The sequence below is a fragment of the Eumetopias jubatus genome, unplaced genomic scaffold, assembly GCF_037043125.1.
Source record: "Eumetopias jubatus isolate StellerSeaLion01/CBP00866 unplaced genomic scaffold, mEumJub1_p1.0 scaffold_2, whole genome shotgun sequence".
Lineage (NCBI taxonomy): Eukaryota > Metazoa > Chordata > Mammalia > Carnivora > Otariidae > Eumetopias > Eumetopias jubatus.
This window is the reverse complement of record NW_028274808.1, coordinates 145,793,457-145,817,097: the sequence shown is the minus strand read 5'-3', so window position 1 is coordinate 145,817,097 and position 23,641 is coordinate 145,793,457. Positions and strand designations below refer to the sequence as shown.

Genomic DNA, 23,641 nt, shown 5'->3' with positions numbered 1-23,641 from the left:
ACCTTGTAACTGCTGAATCCACCCTGATTTGTTTAGAAGCAGGCTTCCTTGGGTATGTGACCTTCATGAAGACATGGATTGTGTCTGTGTTGTTCACTGTGGTATCCCTAGCACCAAAGTATAAGGCGCTGAGTGAATTCTTGTGGAATGATCAGATTATGCACCCCCATGTGTACATACTTATGGGGAAACAGGCGTCTATGCTCTAGCAGTGCTCCGAGGCCATTATCAGTGCCGCTAGATACCGCAGGGGAGCTGCCAACAGTCCCGTGCTCCCCTGCTGACTCCAGAATGACCATTCTGCACCCACTTCATGGGAAAGGTTTGGGTTTAATGTTACAACCCCTAAACCCCAGCCCTTGACCTGACCAGAGGCAGATACTTTGGAAGCTTCGAGTTTGCCAACCAGTGGCAACCACACTTAAGAAGTGGTGGTGAAGAGATTCCCCACATACAGAAGACTTTAAGCACTAGCCTACAGCGAAAACTGTTTTCTTTGACAGAGGTAGTGATGTCATCATTTCTCTCTCCCATCACTTCATGTTCCTCTGAAGTCTTGAGTCCACTCAGTCACCTAGAACTTGTAACCCCTCTCCTGCTAGATCCACAGTGTTTTCAGGTTACTTTATAGAATTATCTTGCCCTCTACACACAATGCTATTTCCTGAATGATAAACAGAATTCTATATTTTTGTGTAGATTTTTTGAGATTTCATCCTTACCTGCGTATCCTTGTGCTGCCTACAGGAAGAGTGTTTGTACGGTATTTCAGGAATATATTATTCAGGAATATATTATTCCCCTGCCTAGACACACACACACACACACACACACACACACACACACACACACACACACACACACACACACACACACACACACACACACACACACACACACACACACACACACACACACACACACACACACACACACACACACACACACTGATCTGTTCTGTGCGATTAGATTAGTTCTGGCCAGATGAGAAAGTGATGCAAAAACAATGTGAAAAATAATCTCTCTGCAGTGTGACACTCCTTTAATTTGCTGGTGACACTGTTACTGTAGACCACTAGCCAAATACAGAATATTTTGTTCATTTCCAACACAGGCAAATATATTAATCCAGTGCTAAGCAGCCCCTGGTTTCTTTTTTATTTTTTTCCAGGCAAGAAAACTGATCAGTGACTTTGCCATTATCTTGTCCATTCTCATCTTTTGTGTAATAGATGCCCTGGTAGGTGTGGATACTCCAAAACTAATTGTGCCAAGCGAGTTCAAGGTAAGTGAACTTCTGCTAGTCATTCCTGGGACTCTATGGCTTTCTTTCCCCTGTTAGAGTTTGTTATATGTTTTTGAGTTCATTTTGTATGATTATCTCTTTCTTTATTTCAGGGGTGGTCTTTCGCTAGGCATGTGTATACACTATTTCTTCACTAAAATCAAATGCCTGATTAGGATCAAATGCAAGGTTCACATTATATTGATTTTTATTGAAAAATACAAACTCTGCTTTATATTTTTGGAGAATTTAAGATGAGCCAAAGTATTTCCATACAACTTATCACCTTGATCCATATAGTAATTCTAGGATGTAATGTAACTATCGTCATCTTGATTTTATGAAGTTGTTTGTTGGAGCTCATAAAGATTTAAAGAAAATGCCCAAGATTATATTTCTAATTCAGTGCTCTTTTCCTGCTACCAAACTACCTGCCATATACACACACGTTTGTATGTAATGTGCATTTTAATTATCACAAAGAAGATAGAGGAATTAATTACTCATTTTATAAATCTGTTGGTTTGTGCAGGCCTAATGGGTAAAATTTACATTTTAGTCATTCTTACATATCCCTCCCTAATTTTTCATTATGTCTTTCACTTGTTTTGTAGAACACTCCTAGCTTCTCTCTCCATCATTGAGACTATATACTTGCTACGAAAAATTAAACTAACTGCAGTTCTAGCTTAATAACTACTTAAGGAGGAAGGGGTATCTATGGTACAGCAAATAGATTGTTGCATTATCTCTGCCATCTCATACTCATTAGCAAAGATAAGTTTTCAATCATTCAGTGATTAGTTCACTTAAGTTAATATTTATTGAATGTTTGCTTTGAGTGAGGCTCTTTACAGGGGATTTGAAATGCACTGACGAACAAGAGAAATTTCCTTCCCTTCCAAGTTCTCAACCTGGTAAAGGTAGTAAAATGCGAATAGATTCAGTGATGTAGTTATGAGCAAAGGGAGATGGAAGACAGAAATATCTTCAGAGAAGTGACTAGTAAATATAGAGAAAATAATTCATAGGATTCTATTTTGGTTTATTTACATTATTTAGCATTAGGAAAAGGAAAGGAAAATATTTTTTTTTCTGTAGTACAGATGTATGATCTAACAGGATAGATGGAAAACTAGAAAAATAATCGTATTTTTTATTTTTGGTAATATTTCTGAGGATTTAACCAGTTATTCTGACTCATTTTTCATATGTATAAGAAAAACCAGAGTAGTTAAGCAAGTTCAATTATAGCATGTAAAAATATTTGTAGCTTTTTCTATATTATGTGAAACTGTTACAATTTGGCAGTAGTAGAAATAACTTCAGTATAATTGCCAAAATTCATGGACAAAATTCATTGTTGTTTTGTAATTTCTTGTCTGTGTCTTTACTATTATATTTGAGTTTTTCTTTTGGCTGCCTCTTAACGTAAATCACTGTCTTCCTTCTTGAGTCCTTATCTTAGATCATCCTAAATGCACAAAATGGCATTTATCTGTTTCCCCTCAGTCTATATTCTTACTCTCCTTCATTTAAAATACTGCCTTAAAATAACCACCTTCAGGAAGTTTTTGGTGACTAATCTTTGTTTAACCTATCCAGAAATAAAACTGTGTCTCTCCCGTTGATTTTTCACCAAATAGTATGTATTAATATTGCTTTGAAAATGTTCTTTCTCTTCTTCAAGCCAACAAGTCCAAACCGAGGTTGGTTTGTTCCACCATTTGGAGGAAACCCCTGGTGGGTGTACCTTGCAGCTGCTATCCCTGCTTTGTTGGTTACCATTCTGATTTTCATGGACCAGCAAATCACAGCTGTGATCGTGAACAGGAAAGAACATAAACTCAAGGTAAATGTTCATAACAGTGGTTATCATTGCCTTCTACTTTCTTTATAGTACTTGAAAATACTAATTTATTCAAAACTAAGACAGTTTTTTTAAATTTTTATTTTTTTAATTAACATATAATGTATTATTTGTTTCAGGGGTACAGGTCTGTGATTCATCAGTCTTACACAATTCACATCGCTCACATACCCTCCCCAATGTCCATTACCCAGCCACCCCATCCCTCCCACCCCCCTCCACTCCAACAACCCTCAGTTTGTTTCCTGAGATTAAGAGTCTCTTATGGTTTGTCTCCCTCTCTGGTTTCGTCTTGTTTCATTTTTTCCTCCCTTCCCCTATGATCCTCTGTCTTGTTTCTCAAATTCCTCGTATCAATGAGATCATATGATACTTGTCTTTCTCTGATTGACTTATTTTGCTTAGCATAATACCCTCTAGTTCTATCCACGTCATTGCAAATGGCAAGATTTCATTTTTTTTGATGGCTGCATGATATTCCATTGTGTATATATATATACACCACATCTTCTTTATCCATTCGTCTGTTGATGGACATCTCGGCTCTTTCCACAGTTTGGCTGTTGTGAACATTGCTGCTATGAACATTGGGGTGCACGTACCCCTTCGGATCACTACATTTGTATCTTTAGGGTAAATACCCAGTAGTGCAATTGCTGGGTAATAGGGTAGCTCTATTTTCAACTTTTTGAGGAATCTCCCTACTGCGCCAGCTTGCATTCCCACCAACAGTGTAGGAGGGTTCCCCTTTCTTCGTATCTTCTCCAACATCTCTTGTTTCCTGGCTTGTTAATTTTAGCCATACTGAGTGGTGTGAGGTGGTATCTCATTGAGAAAACCAAGATGGTTTTATCAAGAGTTAGATTATAGCTAATATTCTTTCTGACTTGGCAGAGTCACAGATCGCTTTGTGTTGACACATGTCCTCAATATAATACTTTAGGAAGACCTCATTTAAATCTGAAAAAGTTGAGATCATATTTCCTTCACCACCAAAGAGGGCAATATAAACTGTTCACCACTCAGCCAGTGTCATCCTACATCTGATTTTAATGTGGTAACTGTCCTTAATGAAGACAATGACAAATACTTTTTCTGAGACTATTGAGATAAAAGCATGTTTGTTTTTAATCTGTTGACTTGGTGAGTTACAGTAATAGATTTTCTGTTCTTGAACCAACCTTGCAACCTGGTAGAATATAGTTTCTTTTATACATGGTTTTTATATCTTTATGTATAATTATTACGTAATTATATAATATACAGAGTATATTATATATGTATATATTTTGGATTTTTGCATCTCTTTTAAGAGTGACATTAGCCCGTGCATTTTCTTTCTTACAGTGTCCCTGTCGGATTTTGGTATCAGGAATATATTATCCTTATAAAATGAGCTGGTAGTGTTTCTCCTCCTATTCCACTTCTATTCCGTTCTCTGAAATAGAATATAATATTTTCTTTATTATGTGTAACATGCCAATTATCTTTTCTTTGAATGATCAAACATGTTTGTAAAACTATATAATAAACTTTAAAAATATAGTTTATTTGATTAAATCAGGATTCCAGTTAACTTTCAAATATTGTTATCTTAAATCTTTTATAAACTTTTAGTCCGTAAGTTTTCTCCTCCCCACTCACCACCATCAGTCTGTTTGGTTTCCCTAGATATTTATTTGTTGAAGACAACCAGGTTGTTTTTCAGTTTATCTTTTGCGATATAACAGGTGAAAACAACAATTATTTATTATGTTTCTTTGGGTTGACAGGGTTCAGGTGGATACTTCTTGCTTGACGTCTCTCCTGCAGTTGCAGTTAGTGTCATCTGAAGGGTTGACTAGGCTGATTGTCCAGTACGGCTTCTTCACTCACTTCCATGTCTCACATACCTAGTACCTTGATTCCTTGGTGTGTCTGTTTGTCTGTCCAACTTCTCTTTCACCACATGGCATATCCTTCTTCAGAGCCTTTTGATGTGGGTTAGGCTTCTCGCAGCATGGCAACCTTGAGCTATTTGTACTTGGCACATGGAAACTGACTTCCCAGAATTAAGAGTGAAAGATGCAAGACCATTTCATGGTTACACCTGCTACTGGCACAGCTCTATTCTTTATTTTGCTATCATCGATTGATCAAAATAGGTCCAGGCCCAGCCTCCATTGAATGGGGTGGGGAAGGGCTCCACTGTTTGATGGAGGAATGGCAATTTTACACTTGAAGAAAAATATGCAGGATAGGAGATATTTTTCCAGTTGTTTTTGGAAAATAAAATCTGCCACATTTGGGGACACCCGGGTGGCTCAGTCAGTTAAATGTCCAACTCTTGATTTTGGCTCTGGTCAAGATCTAGGGGTCCTGGGATCCAGCCCTGTGTCTGGCTCTGTGCTCAGCAGGGAGTCTGCTTGAGGGCTGTCTCTCTCCCTCTCCCACTGCCCCCCCTGCTCTCTCTCTCTCTCTCTAAAAAAAAAAAAAAAAAAAAATCTGCTACATTTGCACTATAGAAATTGCCATAGTCTAGATCATGATGCTTATTTCCCTGTGGTGTCATTTAGCATGCTCTTTTGTCTTCTGTATTTCCTTTAAATTGGTCGTTGGATCCAGAAGCTTGATGAAGTATAGTTTTGTCATTTTATATCTATATCTCTTTCATTTTGAGGGTAGGGTGGCAAGACATTTGTAGTTAGGACCATTTTACGTTACATTTTTGACTTCAGGATTTCTAGACCATAGAGATAATGTGAATTCCAGCCTCAAACTTAATTGCAGGTTTATAGTCAGAAATATCTTTCGAGATTCTTTTTTTCTTATGGCTTTATATTTAGAGGCAAGGCCTAGAGAGGCACTTATCCCTACTTTCTCCGTAGGGTGTCTTATTTCCTAGTTGACCAACTCAGTATGCTGTGTTTAGAGTATCCTAATTTCATTTCAAGGGATGTCTTTTCATTTATACCCTTTCCCCCATATCCCTAGAGTTGGTCTCCTGTCCCTAGGGTTCGGATGGTCATTCTAAATCCAGGCCCTAAGGCCTCTCAGGGTGGGCCTAAGCCCCAGGGCTTACTGACCCTGTAGATTCACTCTTTCTTGTTGCCATTGTTTTTTGCCTCCAGTTGTTTCTTTTACTTTCTGGTAGATAAGCCATGATTTCTAAAAGATATTTTTTTGTATTTGGTCGAGCATTTTTAGATGCTCTATACCGGGAGGGTTCTCAGTGTTGATTTAGTTTGAAAGGCTGGAAATGGATGATAACTAATATATTTTATTCTAAAAAGAGTTAGGAAGCACATTTTTAATTTTGTTATATAGTTGACCAGATTTGTTATGTGTCTTTGGAGATAAATGCCTATTTACTTTTGCTCGTTAAGTTTTCTTATTAATAAAATTCAGAATTTCAAGTTTAGCAAATTTAGAATTGATAAGATATAGAATTTTTAAAAAAGATTTTATTTTTAAGTAATCTCTACATCCAGCGTGGGACTCTAGCTCACAACCCCAGGATCAAGAGTTGCATGTTCCACTGACTGAGTCAGCCGGGCACTCCTGATAAAATACGGAATTTTTAAAATTCTCCTATTCCCTATAGAAAACATTGGAAAATCAAGACATATTAAGATTTACCTCTTAAAATAGGAATTTTAAGTTTTTATCACTTTTAGGAATTGCTTATTTGAAATCATTTCTTTGAATGACAGTAGTTACAGAATAAGTGCCAGTGTTTTGACACAAATCTCATGATGCCAGTGGAGAGACATCATGGATGAAAGGCTTTTCACTCTGGATATTGTTTTATTCACATTTTGTTGGGAAAGGTGGCTGTGGAATGTGAACATTGGAGATCGGTCTGAAATTAAAGGGGTCTGACTGCTATGAAATTGATTCAAAAGAGAAACCTGGAACAGTGAGAGAGAGGGAAGGATTGTAATATTACAAGCAGCATGTTTTTGGGTGGCATTTGCTTTGGCTCTGTGTCATGTGGCCCTGGCTGGCTGGCTGCTCTGTTGGGATGGGATCCACCTTTCCACTCTGCTGAACCACTCCGTATTGATGTAGGAGCGCCAAGCCACTTGGCTTTTCTTGGCCATCATTTTGGTTAGTTATGTCCACATTCTCCCTGCAGAGCACTCAAAAGCAAATGGGGTTCAGCAAGGTCATGACTTCTCCAAGGTTATTTCCTGAGTCATTGCAGAGGTAGGAAATAAGTCTGAGCTTCAGACTGCAAAGCAAAGGATACTTCTCACAAGGAAAATGATTTTAAGTAGGTGGGAGGGAGAAATAGTTTAGGATAAGTATCTAGGCATAGACATAAGTTGGTGTATCAGTGAATTTTCTGATACCCTTTGTGGTAAAACCCTTAATTTGAGGTCCTTTTCTTGGATAACTCCAAAATTTGCCCTGTTTTATTTTTCCTTTCTATTCCTGTTATCATAACCTTAAATCCAGTCCTTTTATTTCATGTGTAGACTATTCTGTTTAGCCATGAGTTAATAATCAGGTTCCCTTGCTTCATTTCAAAAGCAGTAATTTTTTTAAGTGTTGTTCTTATATGTCAGTCTTATATTTCTAAACCTTTACCCCTTGGCCCTCTAAACATTTGCTCCTTGAAGAAGTCCATTTGCCTTAGCCTGGGAATTAAATCTCTTTGTGATATGTTCTCAACCCAAATTTAGAATGATGCTCTCCACATACTATACAATGCTCAGATCAAATGGATTCTTGGTTTCTCCTCAAATCTGGCACATCTCCTGCCAGTTATTTCAACTCTCCTTTCCATTCCTCGATGATTACCTCTTACTAAAATCCTTCCCACCTTTTAAGAGCCTCTGGATATAAACTTGTCAGTGTAGCCTTCACTCCTAATGTAATTTCTGTTGTTCTTATTTTTGCTCTTACTAAATGTGCATTACTCTATAGCATTGGTCACATGATATCCTGCATGGAGGTTAGTTAGGTTGGATAATGACCTTATCTCCTTTTCTGGGCCGAATGTTTTCAAGGCAAGGATATGTTTTAGTCCTTTCTCCAGCTCTGTTTTGTGGCCCGTCACAGCGATTTCCATGTGGTAGGCTCAGTAAATACATAATGAAGAATTTGGTTATCTTGGGCCACATGGTTCCCAGAGTTGTTGCACTGTGTGAGATGGGTGATAGCTGAAAAGCTTGCCAACCCATCTCCAGTTCTCATAGGAAGTGCTCCTATTATTCAAAGCCCTGTTTAGATGTCATCACAGTGGGAAGTTTTTGTGGGTTCACTCTAGACATTGGTAAACAGTTTATTCTCTGTACTTTGGGTGTCTCTTTCAAGCCTCTTTGAATCTCCGTTTAGAGTGCATTGTGATTTGTGTACAGATCTGAGTCCCCTCATCTGATTGTGAGCTCCTTGTGGGGAGGACCTATCTCATGGTTCTTGGTGTCCCCATAAACCAGCTTATTGTCTGGATCATGGGGGGCTCCTATGCACAATAATGAATGTTTATTCTGTGTCTGTGCATGTGTGTGTACTTCTCTGACCCTTTGTTATCATCTGTTTACCAGATGTAAACTTTAGACTGTTAGTCTTTTTCTCCCCTAGATTTTGATTTCTGTGGATTTATTCCAATTGCCTTTTGTTCTGTATTAGCAAAGCATATACAATATTAAAAGGAAGTAAAATTTCACTTCCTGTCCTGCTACTTAAAACAATATCTAATTTCAAAAAGTAGAACATCCTTTACATTTATATTCATGGAGACAGGACTTTTTTAAACTTTAAAGGACGTATATAACCTTTTGGGCATTTTTTTGAGTCCTTGCTATGTATGGAACACTTGTGTTAGATGTTGAAGATAAGAATTGTTCTAAGTTATGGTCTCTGCCCTGAAGGAGTTTAGTGGATTTTCTCTATTTATCACTTAACTCCACCACCAAGGTTGGGATTGACTTGGCTTTCTTTGTGCCTTGTATCTTGCACATATAATAAATTATTTGCTTCCACATCTGGCTTCAACTAATAATCTATAAACCCCTTAGGGGCACATGTTCTTTCTTACTTATTATTTTATCTAACACAAGGCCTAACATGGTATAGGGTGTTCAGTGGGTGTTTATTAAATAACAGTTTTCCAATTCCAGTGCAGTTTTCCTGGGGCAATGCAAAGGCCCCAGGGTGGGAAGGTATGTTGGTATGTTGCAGAACAGATAACAGACCAGCGTGACTGGAACATAGGGGAATTAGTGAAGCATGATGAGGTCAAAGGGAGTAGGGCCAGATCATGTAGAACAAAGGTTCCCAACTGCAATTCTTTGTTGGTTGTGGCTGTCCTGTATATTGTAGGCTATTCAGCAGCATCTCTGGTCTCTAGCCCCTCGATGCCACTTGCACCATTTCCCCTAAGTTGTGACAAACAAAAATGTTTCTAGACATTAACAAGTGTTCCCTGGGGGGGGGGGGGCAAAATAGTTCCAGGAAGAAACACTGATATGGAACCTTTTAGATGACTTTACTGTGTTTTAGGTGGAAACAGGAGGCCACTGTTTTAGGTGGAAACCCCGGAGGGTTTTGAGCAGGGAAGTGCCATATAGTAATTGAGATTTTAAAAAGATTACTCTGTAAGGAGAATGGGCTGTCAGGGACAGGACTGAAGCAGGGACTTCTATGGTGAGGACGGTGTTGAGGGCCAAGGGTTGCTAAGTGATGTCAAGGAAGCAGGGGAATTTGAGCTGGACCTTGGAGAGAGAGAACGGACTTAAACAAATGTTAAGACTTAGAAACAGAGTACCAGTTTGAGGAATGGTGCAGAATGTACAATGCCCATTTAAGGAATGATGAAGCTTCAGGAATCTTTGAGGGCCCCTATCATAGTATCAGATGGGGAGCATCTCAGCATGGCAAGCCATGTGCTTGTCATGACCGGTTCTGTCCTGTTTGACTTGCTCATCTCCTGCTGGCCTTTCCTGCTCCCTCAACATTCCAGCCTGGATGGATGGCACCTGCATTGCATTTAAACACCCTCTCTAGCAGCATTAAGGATGGATGGGAGAGGTGCCAGAGAGGGGGTGGGTGGAGGGGAGTGGTTAGGAGGCCCCTGTATAATCCAAGTAGGAGATTATGAAAATCTGCAAAAGGCAGTTGGCAATGGGGAGGAGGGGTAAGGAACAATGCACATGCTATTTTTGAAAAATGCTGTTTTCTCTATTTCTTACAGTACTATTTCTATTAAAAGTTCCAATATTTGAATACTGTTTTTATTCCATTCAAATCTAGTTACTCAGATACCTTTAGCTAAAAGAAACATCTTAGAGTTGGTTTGTTTTCATATGTATAAGTTCAGGAACAACTTCTCTAACATAACCACTTGGGTTGCGGGTCTTTATGGCAATAGTTGGGGCACTATAATTTTTTTAGCATAGCTTTTACCATTCTGGTCAACAAATATGTCTCTAGTGTTTACAGTATGTAGGACACTGTACTAGGTAGACATTGTAAGCCTTGAGCATTGAAATTTGGCAAAATCATGGCCTTTCCCTCTTTGGACTCAGTCTCCTTAAAATCTCTCCCATCTGTCCATTGTCCTTCCCCCATCCTATTACTTTAGTTGGAACTGTGTCAGCTCTGGCCTGGACTGTGGCAATGCTGTCATGTCTGTCCTCTCTGCGTCCAGTCTTGACCATTCCCGGTATGTCCTCTACAAACCAGAAGAGCCATCCTTCTAAACAGAAATCTGATCATATCACTTGCCTGCTTAAAAGCCTTTAATGGTTTGCCTTTGCTTTTAAGATAAAAATTCCAAAGTCTTTAGCAAAACATTAAAGTTCTTAACTTCTGTAGCCTTATTTCCTACCTCTCCCATCTCCTCATATGCACCAACTCTGTTTCATTTTCTGAAAATGGTGGCTTATTTGCCTAATTTTTTCCTCCTGCCTCCCTATATCTTGCCTCCCAGCCGGTTATGGCTCACATTTTAGGACTCAGCTTAAATACCACCTCCTTTGAATACCATCTTTGACTTTGGGCTTAATACCCCTTCTGCATGGCACCCCAAGCTCACCCCATGTATAGAACAGTGTGGTATTGCAAATGCCTCTTGACTTGTCCAGCTCTAGCACTACATTGTAAGCCACTTGAGGGCAAAGATTGTATTATTTACTGTAATTTTACTTCTACGATCTAGCAGAGTGCCATTGAACAAATGAATTAACATTCATTCATTTACCCAATAAATATTTATCTGGAGTGTTCACTCTATGATGGGCACTGTGCCAGGTTCTAGGGTTTCAATGGTGGTGAACAAAAACACCCATGGTCCCTGTCCTCATAGAGCTTTTTTGGTCCATGAGGGTGAGAGGTATCATTCAAATAGTCATGCAAAATGTGACATTGCAAATGTGTCTAGTGCTGTGAAGGAGAGGTGACAGTGCTTTAAGAAGCTGTACGAGAGGGTTTGACCTATGTCAGGAACTATAAGGAGTTCCCTGAGGTGATGGCACTTATACTGAGATTCAAGTATTAGTAGGAATTAGCTAGATGAGGCTGGGTGGGATGAGTATTCCACTGGGGCACAGGAATCACAGTGTATGTACAGGCTTTACAAGAGGAAGTAACCTGACAAGAACGAATGCCTTCCTGATAGAACCCAGTGTGGCCGCAGTGAGAGAGGGAGAGTTGACGATGAAGAGGGAACCACACAGAGGCAGGCCTGGCAGGGCCTTCAGTTCATGTTGATGATTTCCCCTTCCTCTTAAGAGAAGCAAGAAGTCTCAACATGGTTGAGGGAAAGGAAGACTTTTGGAAGAGAATGATGTCAGAGCACATAGTAATTATGTATCTACGATTATTTTCTCTCAGAGCTTTTATTTTGGTGGTTTTGCATAGTTTCCTCTGTATTCTACTTTCCAAAATCCTCATTTCACCCTCTTTGGTATTATGTGGCCCCTTTTTGTTAGTCTCCAGGATATCTTGTGCAAACTTGTTTTTGTTGAAATAGAGCAAGAAAGTATGGATTTGGGTCATGGTAGTCTACATGATATTTTCTACAACAGCTATTCTTTTGACCCATTGATCTAGGCAGTGTGTACATCCGTAGGTTATTACAGTTTCCTTGATGCCAAGATTTGGGGATCCTGTCCATTAATTACCATGTTGGTATCTCTAATATGGTCTTGAGTGATTTAGTCTAAATAGGGCTTAAAACTATGTGATATTTTCCGCTGTTGTTCACCTTCCCTCCCCGCCCACCAAGTGATTCACATTTCCACCAATTAACAAATCAAGTTTTAATTTTTTGTATGGCTGATTAAGAGTTTATAGTTGCCATTCAGAAGAATGTATACATGCTATTTGTGGTTCATTTTTTTTGGTAAATACTAATTGAGAATTGACTCTGCTCCATGAACTCTACTTAGGTATTCAAGATAGAGAGAAAAAGAAACATAGTCCAGGTCTTCCTGTTTCTTACAGTCTAACGCCAAAGCCAGATAAATGCACACATAATTTCAAAACAGTGTGATGAGTGCTGTGGTAAAGGAAAGCATAAAGTGAACAGGGGAACAAAGAAGAGGAAATCTAACCTAACTGGACTTACCCATCTCACCTGGACTGAGGCAGGAAAACTACCAGAAAAGATAAAGGCTGATTTAAGTCTTAAGGATGAGTAGGACTGATTCAAGGTAAGAAGAAGGAAGAGTAGAGGTTATTCCAGGGCAAGGGTGCTAGATGGGCCAAGACACAAAGGCATAAGTATGTAAGACATACTGAAGGAATTGCATATGATTGAAGGTGGCCATGGTATAGGATGGGGGCAGGGGAGAGGTGAAAGATGAGGCTGCAGATGTGAACAAAGGCCCGAGCATGAATGGTCTACAGTGAGGTCATAAGACATATCCATAGGCAGGAGTGAACAACTTCTGTGGATTCCACCTTAAAGTATAGTCAGAATCCAAACACTTCTTGCCATCGTGACTGCCACTACGCTGGCTCTAACCATCACAATTTCTCTCATGGATTATGGGAGCAACCTCCTAACTGGGCTTACTGTCCTTGACTTTGTTCCCAGCATAGCAGCCATAGTGTTTAGAACGTAAGCAGGTCATGTCACTCCTCCACTTAAAACCCTCCAGTGGCTTCCCATCATACTCAGTGTACAAGCCCAAATTTTCATAGTTCTACTTAGTACTTAGTACTATTTAAGATATTGTATAGTTTACAGTTTACTTACTTGTGTTGTTTATTGTTGTCTCGGTAGAATGGAAACACCTCGAAGATGGGAATTTTTGTCTTATTCACAGATAGGACATTAGCACCCAGAACTGTGCCTGTTAGTAAGTTGGTAGTAGTATTTGTTCAAGGAATGGAATGACTGAGGCCCAGATATACCATGATACTCGCCTCATTAGTTATTGTTGAACAAGTTTATTTCAGCTCATCCCCACGCTTTGCTCTCCTTTCCCCTACCTTAGCCCACTCCCAATCCGAACCCTATGGTTTCAAACCATTTGTACTGAAATGAACTGCTTTCATGACTGTGTATTAACCTTTGTCTCCCAAGGATACTTCTGTTCATAGTCAAACCTGGACTAAGTCAATGTGTGCTCTTCTTTCTTGTGTCAGCTACCCTTGCCTGTGATGAGTTGAGAACAGGATTAGACCCATGTTTGTGAGCCAGGGGTGAAATCTTGGCATTTCAGTGAGAGGATAGCAGTGTTCTAACTGACTGTAATCGGACCTGAATGATAACAGTCACCAGGTTTCTAATGTAAATTACGTTCTCAGTTTTTTAAAGCCAGCATCTCCATTCCCTCAGATTGGCCATACTCTGGCTCTTGGTGCTTCTGCTTCCATGCTGTGCAAATGGACTGCTCTGTTTTCTCAGGCTCCATAGGGGCATTAAGCATTTGATTTCTTCATAAACAGAGGAGGGAAATATAACCACAGAATAACACTATGGACACATTTAACAATATTTATTTAGTGAGTAAAAGAGCGAGACCTTTTGTTACATAGTCTGCTTTTCCAGTCAATAAACATTATTGTGACCAGTAAAATCAGCCTATTCTGATTAAGGGTGCATTAATTACCGTAATGATCGCGTTTAATAGGTTATTAAACAATTATTTTCATATACTATGAAAGGTGAGAAATCGTCTTAGGCATACCTTCTCAAGATTGCTTTCAGATCTCTGGTCTACATATGCTGAGTACTATCTAGGTGAACAGCTTATGCTAAACAGTCAAACAGAGAAGGATTGGTACCTGCCTTTTTTAAGGTGTTTATTGTGCTTAGGTTAACAACAACCAGTACCACCACTGTTGCCATCACCATGTTTTTGAGCTCCTACTACGCAACAACCACTACCTTTTAAGTTCCTGTAAGATGCTTTGCCTCTGTTACTTCACTAAAAGTGAAGTATGCAAATGGTCGCAGTAACTCCTCAAGGTAGATCTCTATCTCCATCTTTCTGATTACAAAATTGGATACAGAGAGGATGACTGACAATAAGCAAACGATAAGTAAGCTGTGAATTTCAGTCAAGCTAGAGGAGGTGTCACGTGGCAGCTCTGTGTGTAATTGCTAGGGGGGATAATATGGGGAAGATAAAGTCCCCTTCCTTGAAAAACTTACCTTGAAGTAGATATTTTTAGCAAGCTAAGTGAGGTGGGGTTTTTTTTGGTCATCTTAATTCCCATTTGGAAATAGGACAAGATAGAAAGATGAGTTTTGTTTTGTTTGTTTGTTTTCCATATGGTTTTGTTACCTCTTTCTACAGAAAGGAGCTGGATATCACCTGGATCTCTTTTGGGTCGCCATCCTCATGGTGGTGTGCTCTTTCATGGCTCTTCCGTGGTATGTGGCTGCGACCGTCATCTCTATTGCTCACATCGACAGTTTGAAGATGGAGACAGAGACTTCTGCCCCCGGAGAACAACCAAAGTTCCTAGGAGTGAGGTATGTGTAAGTCAGAGGAAAATGGCTCTGCAAAACACATCATGCCACACCTATGTCATTCGTAGGAAATGGGCAGAATGGGAGGAGAAAAGGCTGGTGATGATTAATTTATTCCTGTACTTGATGTTCCAGAAAGGACTACATTTTCATTAGAAAGAGAGTCTTCAATAATTTTTCGATTTCGCATCTTATGTTCCGTAAATTCCCTTTGGCTGATGCAGGCTAACTAAGGCAATGTAAAAGCACAAGCAGGTCATTCATTTTCTTCACGGGTAGCTCGCTTCGGTGCTGTGATAACCACTCCATCACAAGTATATGTAAAGGCCAAACCCTTTAACCTTCCAGCTCTGTTGAGACTCCCCAAAACTCTTGAGTCTGCTTGTGATTTTGAAGATTCTATGAAGGGAAAGGAATTCTTATTCCCCAGTTCATTTTCTGTCCCCATAAACACTGAGAAGCCTTGACCGCCAGCTGTTAAATTTGGGTAGCCAGGAAGGGCTTGCATAAGACCTTGATACTGTGTTGAATGCTTTTCACAGCAAGCCCTGCTCGCAAGTGCTTGGGTGAGTAGCTTGCAGGACAGAGCCACTGTTTCCCACGCCACAACAGTGGGTGATTCTTTCTTGGGGGCTGGGGGTGTTGGATGGGAATCCTATTTGTTAAAAAGTACTCTTGTTGTTTAGCTTTGGAAATTAGACTGATGGGATTTATTGCACTTATGAAATTTCCCTGAGCTGTTTGCTAATTAGAATGCAGGACAATGTAATATCTGTCTCCTGAGAAAGAAGGTGTAATTACACAACAGCACAAGTCGTTTAAAAAATAAGGGCTTCGAAGAGGCCAGGAATTGATGGACCAAGAGCAAGTGACTTTTTTTTTTTTTTTAATTCTGAAAAGAGCAAAGGATTTAGCAGAATCACTTTTCTCTTGACGAATTCAAATCGCGTTATACAATAAGAGAATTTTATAGTTACATGGAGCTTATATGCTGTCCTCGAGGTATTCATTTATATAAGATATCAAGACCTTTGCTGTTTTAGTCAAACATTTATTTGGTCAATGTATAGTCCTTTTTGAAGGTGAAAAGACAAGGCATATTATGAAAACAAGAGGTAAATTGGTAATCTTTTGATTTGGTTTCAGGGAACAAAGAGTCACTGGAACCCTCGTGTTTATTCTGACTGGTCTGTCGGTCTTTATGGCCCCCATCTTGAAGGTAAATATGTGGTAAATACTTGTCTCTTCCTCCTTCTCAGTACACTGACAGATAATTGGCTATGTGAGGAGTGGAATTCCTTATCTGCAAGATTCTCATCAGTTCTGGAACACACTGAAGCAGGGGTCAGGTAGAACAAGGACTTTGAAAACTTTTATTTTGATGTCCTTCTCACTCCTTCACTCCTTCTATTATTTATTATTATTATCGTAGGTATTTGGTTGTAGGTATTTGGTTGCACCGTAATTCAATTTTTGACTTATACAAAGGGCAATTCCATACAGTTTAGTCTAACTGACCTCCCCTCCTCACTGCATTTCTTACTCTTCTCCTTGTACCCTTTCTTCCCACTACTTCCCATTTACTTGTCCCTAAATCCTGCTTCCACTCCCCCCCGCCCCGCGCACGCACTAGACTCCTGGGTAACATGGATGATCATTTTGTAACTCTTCTCCTCGTCTTAATTATTGCTGACTGTGCTTCTATTGGCTTTGAATCAGAAGGCCTAATCTCCACAGAGGGAGAATGGAGTAAAATTACTGATTTATGACTAGAAAACTTTAGAAATGAAATTTTGAAGAAGAAAAAATGACATGCTGGATGATTTAGAAAATTAGGAGTCAAATATATAGGTTTGATCGATGGGGTGACGATCTGCCAAAACAGATGAATGGGAACTGTATGGGAAAACCTATTTAGAAGACGAGATAGGGTTAAAAGAGCAGGTTTAGCTGTCCTGAAGCTTCCATTTCTTTTTTTGTGACACAGGCATTTTATTCTTTCCTTCTATTATATGAACAATACTGGCCAGTTATTGATAATTTGTATTTGATGCTTTGCACCACAGTGCAAAGCATGAAAATTACCTATAGACCTAGAAGCTATAAACAACCACTGTTAATATCCTTTCAAATTCGTCTCTGAAAAGTTTTGTTTATTTTTAGACAACTCTCATTTTTCAGATTTTTAAGATGCTTATTTAACTACACAAGTGATGGAGCAGTACATTCTTGTAAAGAATTCAAACCATGCAGAAGTATAGAGAGAGAAAGGCAAAAGACCCCCGTTCTCTTGAATTGGCACATTTATAAGTCGGTTGCCATTCAGATGAATTTGAGGAAAGTGGAACTATAATTTCTTAGTTTATGGCTAAGACTGGTTTTGCCCTCAGGGTATTTAGATTATCGCATATGTTATGCACAAAATGCTTGGTAAACAGTTAAAAGATTTAAATATTCACCCCTTGTCCCTGGTTTCCACGATGAACTGAAACTGGCTTAATTAATTTCTGCCTGGAATCATGAAGGAATACATATTTCACATAACATGTGGGAAAGTAAAATTTAAAATAACCTCAAAGAAGTTGTTTCTGGGCATATATGAAAACCTCAAGAGAGTACAGGTCTTAAGGTTTTGCAGGGACAGAGGGAAATCTGTTATCCCTTTTGCCAGTGCAAAGCAAGTTGTGGGGTAGGTTTGAAGTTGTGAGTTTCACAGCATCACATCCACCATCCAAAGGCTTTATGTTCCTTTGTTGCCCCATAGACACTAGCACATCAGCCGGTGGAAAAGTCTAATGACAGCTTTCTACCACATAGGCCGTAGAACCTCATCTGGACAGATCCAGTTTTAGAAAGGTCATTGCAGGCAATTATGACCTCATGTTGTGGGAGGATCTACAGGAATGAATTTGTCCCTGGGTTCCCCAAAGGTGGGCTCACATGACACAACTGCAGAGATTTTTTTATGGGGTCTCTTAGCGCTTAGCTACCAGTAGGGGATAAATAGAAATCTTTCCATCAGTTCAGTTGAGCCTATTAGCCCATCAGCCCCCACCCATTTTGTCTTTTATTTTTATATTATGTCTTTTCATTAATACAGTATCAAATCCTAACTCAAAAAATTCAGATGTGTTTAAAAGCTCTCTCCCTCTCTCCCTCTCTCTCTCTCTCTTTTTTTTTTTTGTTACAGCAAATTGGCTTTAATCTTAGAGAATCTGTCAGCTGAGTAATCACGTATGATCCCAAAGGGAAACAGAGAACAGATACTGTATAAATTGCTATTTTTAGGAAAAGATGCAAGACTCACATTTTCAACAACGCCTCTTCCTAACTATTTTCTAACCCTGCACCCAAATGTGGCTGCAGAGGAATTAAAGCTGAAAGCCCTTTTGTTCTTTATTTTACGATGATTCTTTTTGCCCTGATATGCAAAGCACCTTAGTATCTGCAGGAACAGATTATAATACAGAGAAAGGAGAAAGAGAGATGTAAGGGATCAGCAAGTATGAGCTTGCTTTTCCTTTTGACCTTCCTCAAGCTCACCCTTGTTCAGCTGCTAATGTTCATAATTATGGCCATTTCCACCTGGCAACTTTGAGTCAATGCAAAGAGTCATTGTAAGAATCAGTGAAAAAGGTGGTCCAGCAAACATTTTTACTGGGCAAGGCTTATGCTCAAAATGTGGGAAATGAAACTGTTCTGTTACTATGGCTTCCAATATATTGTGGGAAACCTAGATTTGAAAACAACAAGAATAAAATAGTCCAGCATTGACAATTGTGATTCCAGACTTCGGTGAGTAGAAGTGTTCTTTCCTTCAGGAATCACATCAGCTAGTTTCAGATCATGTGCCCTTCTTCCCACGAAATTGGGTAGCTGAGAAGCATTCACCCCAGAATTCTTGGTAGCTCATGTAAAAAGTCAATACAGGAAGAAGCAGATGTTGAGGGTACAGTTTAACTAAAACCTCCGTAATAACTAAGTAGAAGTCAGGATTAACAATTAACCTCAGAATTCACACGGAAAGAGGTATCAGGGGTTACTTGGGAGGAGGGAGCCTTTTTCCTCCACCATTGGAGTATGTGTGTTTTAAAGGAACAGATGACAACTTTAGAGAATGGTTTTACTTAAGAGTCTGCCTTTGAAAGGCAGATCAAATGAACAGAATCAAGAGAAATATGGGCCTTTCACTTTTTAAAATGACGTGGCTCAGCACCTCCCCCTGCCCAGCTCCCTGCATCCCACAGGTTCAGTGCCTCAGAGGATGCGAGTAATTTTCTCCCTGCATTGAGCAGGGTGGGTAGTTGTCCCCTGCGCCTCCTTATGCAGGCTTACTTTGAACATGAAGCTTGTGACCTCTGTTTTGATCTCTTTGCCGAAGCCTGTCTTTTTACATGGAAAAAATGTAAGGAATCATAGTGTATTAGCTTTAAGTTCATGAGGATACCCCGTGACCTTAGCCAGCTGCACTCACACATGCCTCAAATCCCACCCCTGATTCAGTACAGAACTGTGGGGAAGCAGGAAGAACTGGCTTCCCAGGCTGCTTACACAGTTTAGATCTGTGTCTCTGTGGCAGAAACACTGCCTGTTAAGCTCGGGTTCTGTATGGGGAGACTGGGGCCAACCACAGTGCAGCAAAAAGATGAAAGACCGTTCCTAGAGCTTGCTTTTTCAATTCTTTTGGCAAGCTTAAAGAAATAAAGATCAAGTAAAGTTCACTGCTACTTCTGTTGCCTTTGCTTGAAGTAGTTCATCTTTAACACGAGGTGCAGCCGAAATTTGTCTTTCACATTTGTTTAGGGTTCTAGAATGTGGAGGCTAGCATTTGATTTGTATCTGGCAAGCGTTTGTTGAGCTCCTACAGTGTGCCACACTCTGCTCAGTATCAGGGAAAGGAGGAGAGATGGTAGTGAGGGGGAGGATGGTGGTAATAGCGGCTCCCATTTATTGGGAGCTTGGCATCGGACCAAGAGCTCTGCACAGATTGTTTTTTATTTAGTTCTCCAATAAAACCTATGAAAAACGTATGTATAATTGCATCCATCTTACAGATAAAAAATAGATATAAGTAACCGGCCAAGTCACAAAGTTCTTAAATGGTAGAGCCAAGATTTGAACTCAGGCAGTTCTAACTCCAAAAGCCTGATCTCATAACCATCATGGTTTATTGCCTTTTTAAAATAAAACAGTATTGCCCTCAAAGAACTCCTTTACTTTCATTTCCCATGAGATGATCTTCCCCAGCTTCCTTGATCCAATTTCCAGTTCTCTTACGTAGAGAGAAATGTGGCATTTTCACAACCTCTTCATCCATGGTTCCGTCAATGACTAAGGACGGGATTTCAAGTCAGCAGCTTCCTTATGGCCCCGGATTTTTAAGGCTTAAGGGCATTAGGATGTTACTTTAATAACATGTTCCTGAAGACAGTTGTTAGAGTTGAAAGGACTATATTGTAGAGCTTATAGAAAACCGAGGTTTCGAGTCTGACCTTTGCAGCCACCTCTCTGGCCTGTACCCCTGCCGCCCCCACCCTTACCACAGAGGGACCAGAGGGGGGCTGGGCTTGGCGGTCGCAGGCATCTCGACTTGCCAGTGAAGGTCCTGATGCTAACAATGACATCAGTACCACATTTTTCATTTCTTGAGTATCTATTATGAGCCAGTCCCTGAACTAGATCTTATGTATTATGTTATCTTTATCATAACCACTGTACAGATGAGAATACTGAGGATAGAAGTTGACAGTTCTCTCTCAGTTCTACAATGGGTAGAACCAGAATTGGAACTCAGGTCTAGCTTCTATGCTTCCATGCTCATCAGTACCTCATTCTTTGTTTTACACACACACACGCGCGCGCGCGCGCACATTCACATGCACACACACAATGACTATTATTCTGCCAGGAGGTCTCACTCCTGCACTGAATTCTGCACTGTGGACAACTACCATCTATACCTTTCTTATTAAATTTACCCTTTCACATTTTTTTTCTTATGGGAATATTCTAACACTATCAGAAAATCAAAGGGAGGGCTAAGTAAAAAAAGAGTAGAACTACATTCACCAGAATTTGAAAAATTTGCTGACATAATCTGAGTATGCTAAAATCTTCATTGACTTCAATTTAATTTTTCTGTCTGGTTGTAGGACCAAGCATTGAACGTTCTCATTTTTAATATTTATTAAAAGCATTGTAATATTTACTTATAACGGGGCTTTTTGGTTTCCTGGCTATGTTTAATCATGTAATTTTATTTGCAGAATTTTATAATTTGGCAATTCTCAAGTGCCTATGAACCTAGTATACCTTGTGTTTTTTGTGTTTTAGTTTCTCCTGTCTTGTTTTATAAAAATGCCTATCTGCTATGCAATGTATATTATACTAGTTTAACTTAAAATGGGATCACATCTTTTTAAAACATTGTTCTTTTTCTTCCTTTGGGAAATTTCTATTGTGATGAATGATTCTATTGTGATGAATTTTTAAGGATTGAACTTTTGATAGGACTCTGAACCAAATCCAATAAAAAATATCCTCTAACCCAGTAATTGAACCAAATCCAATAAAAAACATCCTCTAACCCAGTAATTCTGTCACATTTCATCAAGGTTTCCAAACTGAAAGATTTTTAGTGAGAAACATTGCACTATTTTAAAGAAAATGGTGCATTTCTTAAGACATTTGTATCACAGTGAAGTTGACTCAAAATTTGAATCAATAGACTTCCTTATATGTGCTATTTCCTTTTCACCAAAGAATATTTTTTTTTTAAAAAATCATCATCTCTCAAGCTATTTTCCTACCCATACCCCATTCTGAGTTAAGGGTACCTTCTGATTTTATTTTGTGGTAGATTTGGTGAAATCTGACATAAATTCAGAGAGAATAGACCTCAGCACCATGGTACAACTTTCCTTCACTCTGGTCCTAGAACTACATTAGAGAAAATATTTAGCTAAACTTAGGGGAGGGGTGGAGGTAAGGCTCAGTATCACCTTTGTGATTACTTTCTTTCAAGCCAGAAAAAAACACTTTACTCAGATTAAAAAGTAACTACTGCAGGATTTCTAACTACATGCCCAACTATAAGAGAATTATACTTCTCTTTTCCCCTTCCACCTTTCTTTCCTTCCCAAGGAATTAGAAATGAAATGAATGTATGAAAGGAATCATCATATATTAAAGAAAAGTGGGAGTGCCCTTGCCAGTAACAGATGTTTTAAAAATTTAAAAAATGAGTGAAAGCTGTGAAGTGGTTTCTTTGTTGGTCATTTATTTATTTATTTTTTTGGTCAGTTTGTACAGGAAATATATACATTCTAAAGGAAATAAAGGCACGTGTCAGAACTCAAGTGGCTTGACCTCAAGTGGCTTGAATGTGATGTGCTCACCTCTTTGTGGTGATTGTGGGGTATGACAGCACACATGGAGTCCCCAGTACTCAGACTGTCCCTCCGACCCCTTCAGCAGTCAAAGTCACTTATTTATTTCTGAACTTAAGATCAAATTAGCTATGTTACAATTACTAGTTTTTTCTAGAAGGAGCGTGTGATGTTTTATGTAAATAAATATATGTATTACATATGAATTTAACAATTCCTATAGCTAGCCGATAACAATTGGAGATAGTCGTGACATATTTTGAATTTACTAATTCTCAACAGTAGTGGCCAAAGGGTCTCAGATGCAGAACCGTTTCAGGTCATGCCAGGGGGAGACTCATAGAAATTGTGTTCCATTTAATACATGCCATAGTTCTTTAAAAATTACTCTGAAATCATACTGTTTCCTGGCTACAAAGCCTCCTTTATGTAGATTTAGTAAGATTGAACTTAATTGATTGTGGTTTTTGAAAACCGAAATTACTTGAACTTCTTTTCAAAATCCAAGCTTGAGAACCTTTTGTTGTTCAAATAGAAGACTTCTTAGAAACAGAATCAACCTTGAGTTGCTTAGTTTCTACAGTACTAAGGACATTTCAAAGGTCTAGGAATAGATAAAACTTAAGGAACATCAAATTGGAACTTCCTATTGTTAAAACACTTTGTATTATTGTAAAAGACTCTTGCTAATTAATGCCTGAAAATGTATTAATTCACTCTTTAAAGATGTGTATTACTACATGTGTATAATTAATTGCTTCCGTATGCTCAATGCTCCTTTCAAGCAGTGTTCTCATTAGTTAGTCCTCTTAATATTCCTGAGAGGAAGAAAGGGGACAGCCGTTTGATGTTTGCTTAATTGAAAGAGGCATTTACACACCAAACTGATAGATCATTTGGCAAAAATTATTAAGGAAAAAATCAACAGACTGTTGGAAAGGAACTTGGTCTCAGGAGTGAAGCAACCACTGTCTATCTCTCTTTCTACCTCACATTTCATGCAAACATCTGGTTTACATAATCATTCCTTTTAAGGGGAAAGGGAAACATTTTTTTTTCCCATTTAAAAAAATTATTTTTGAGGTCATGCATGCTGATTGTTTAAAAAAAAATGCCAACGGGCATCAAATGAAAGTTGAAAGTCTCCCTCCACGTATTTCTAGTATAGAGTTTAGAGGTTTCGT

The 23,641-nt window shown here is 39.1% G+C and overlaps 1 protein-coding gene across 2 annotated transcripts in view; it reads left to right on the top strand.

Annotated features, from left to right (window-relative positions):
• The window catches only part of SLC4A4 (solute carrier family 4 member 4), a 290,745-nt gene that overhangs the window by 254,163 nt on the left and 12,941 nt on the right, over positions 1-23,641 (top strand). For both annotated transcript variants that reach the window (XM_088020772.1, XM_088020764.1), the window contains 4 exons: positions 1,172-1,285; positions 2,976-3,137; positions 14,894-15,072; positions 16,216-16,288. In XM_088020772.1, the coding sequence (XP_087876898.1) occupies positions 1,172-1,285; positions 2,976-3,137; positions 14,894-15,072; positions 16,216-16,288 (528 nt within the window). The remainder of the gene's footprint in view (positions 1-1,171; positions 1,286-2,975; positions 3,138-14,893; positions 15,073-16,215; positions 16,289-23,641) is intronic.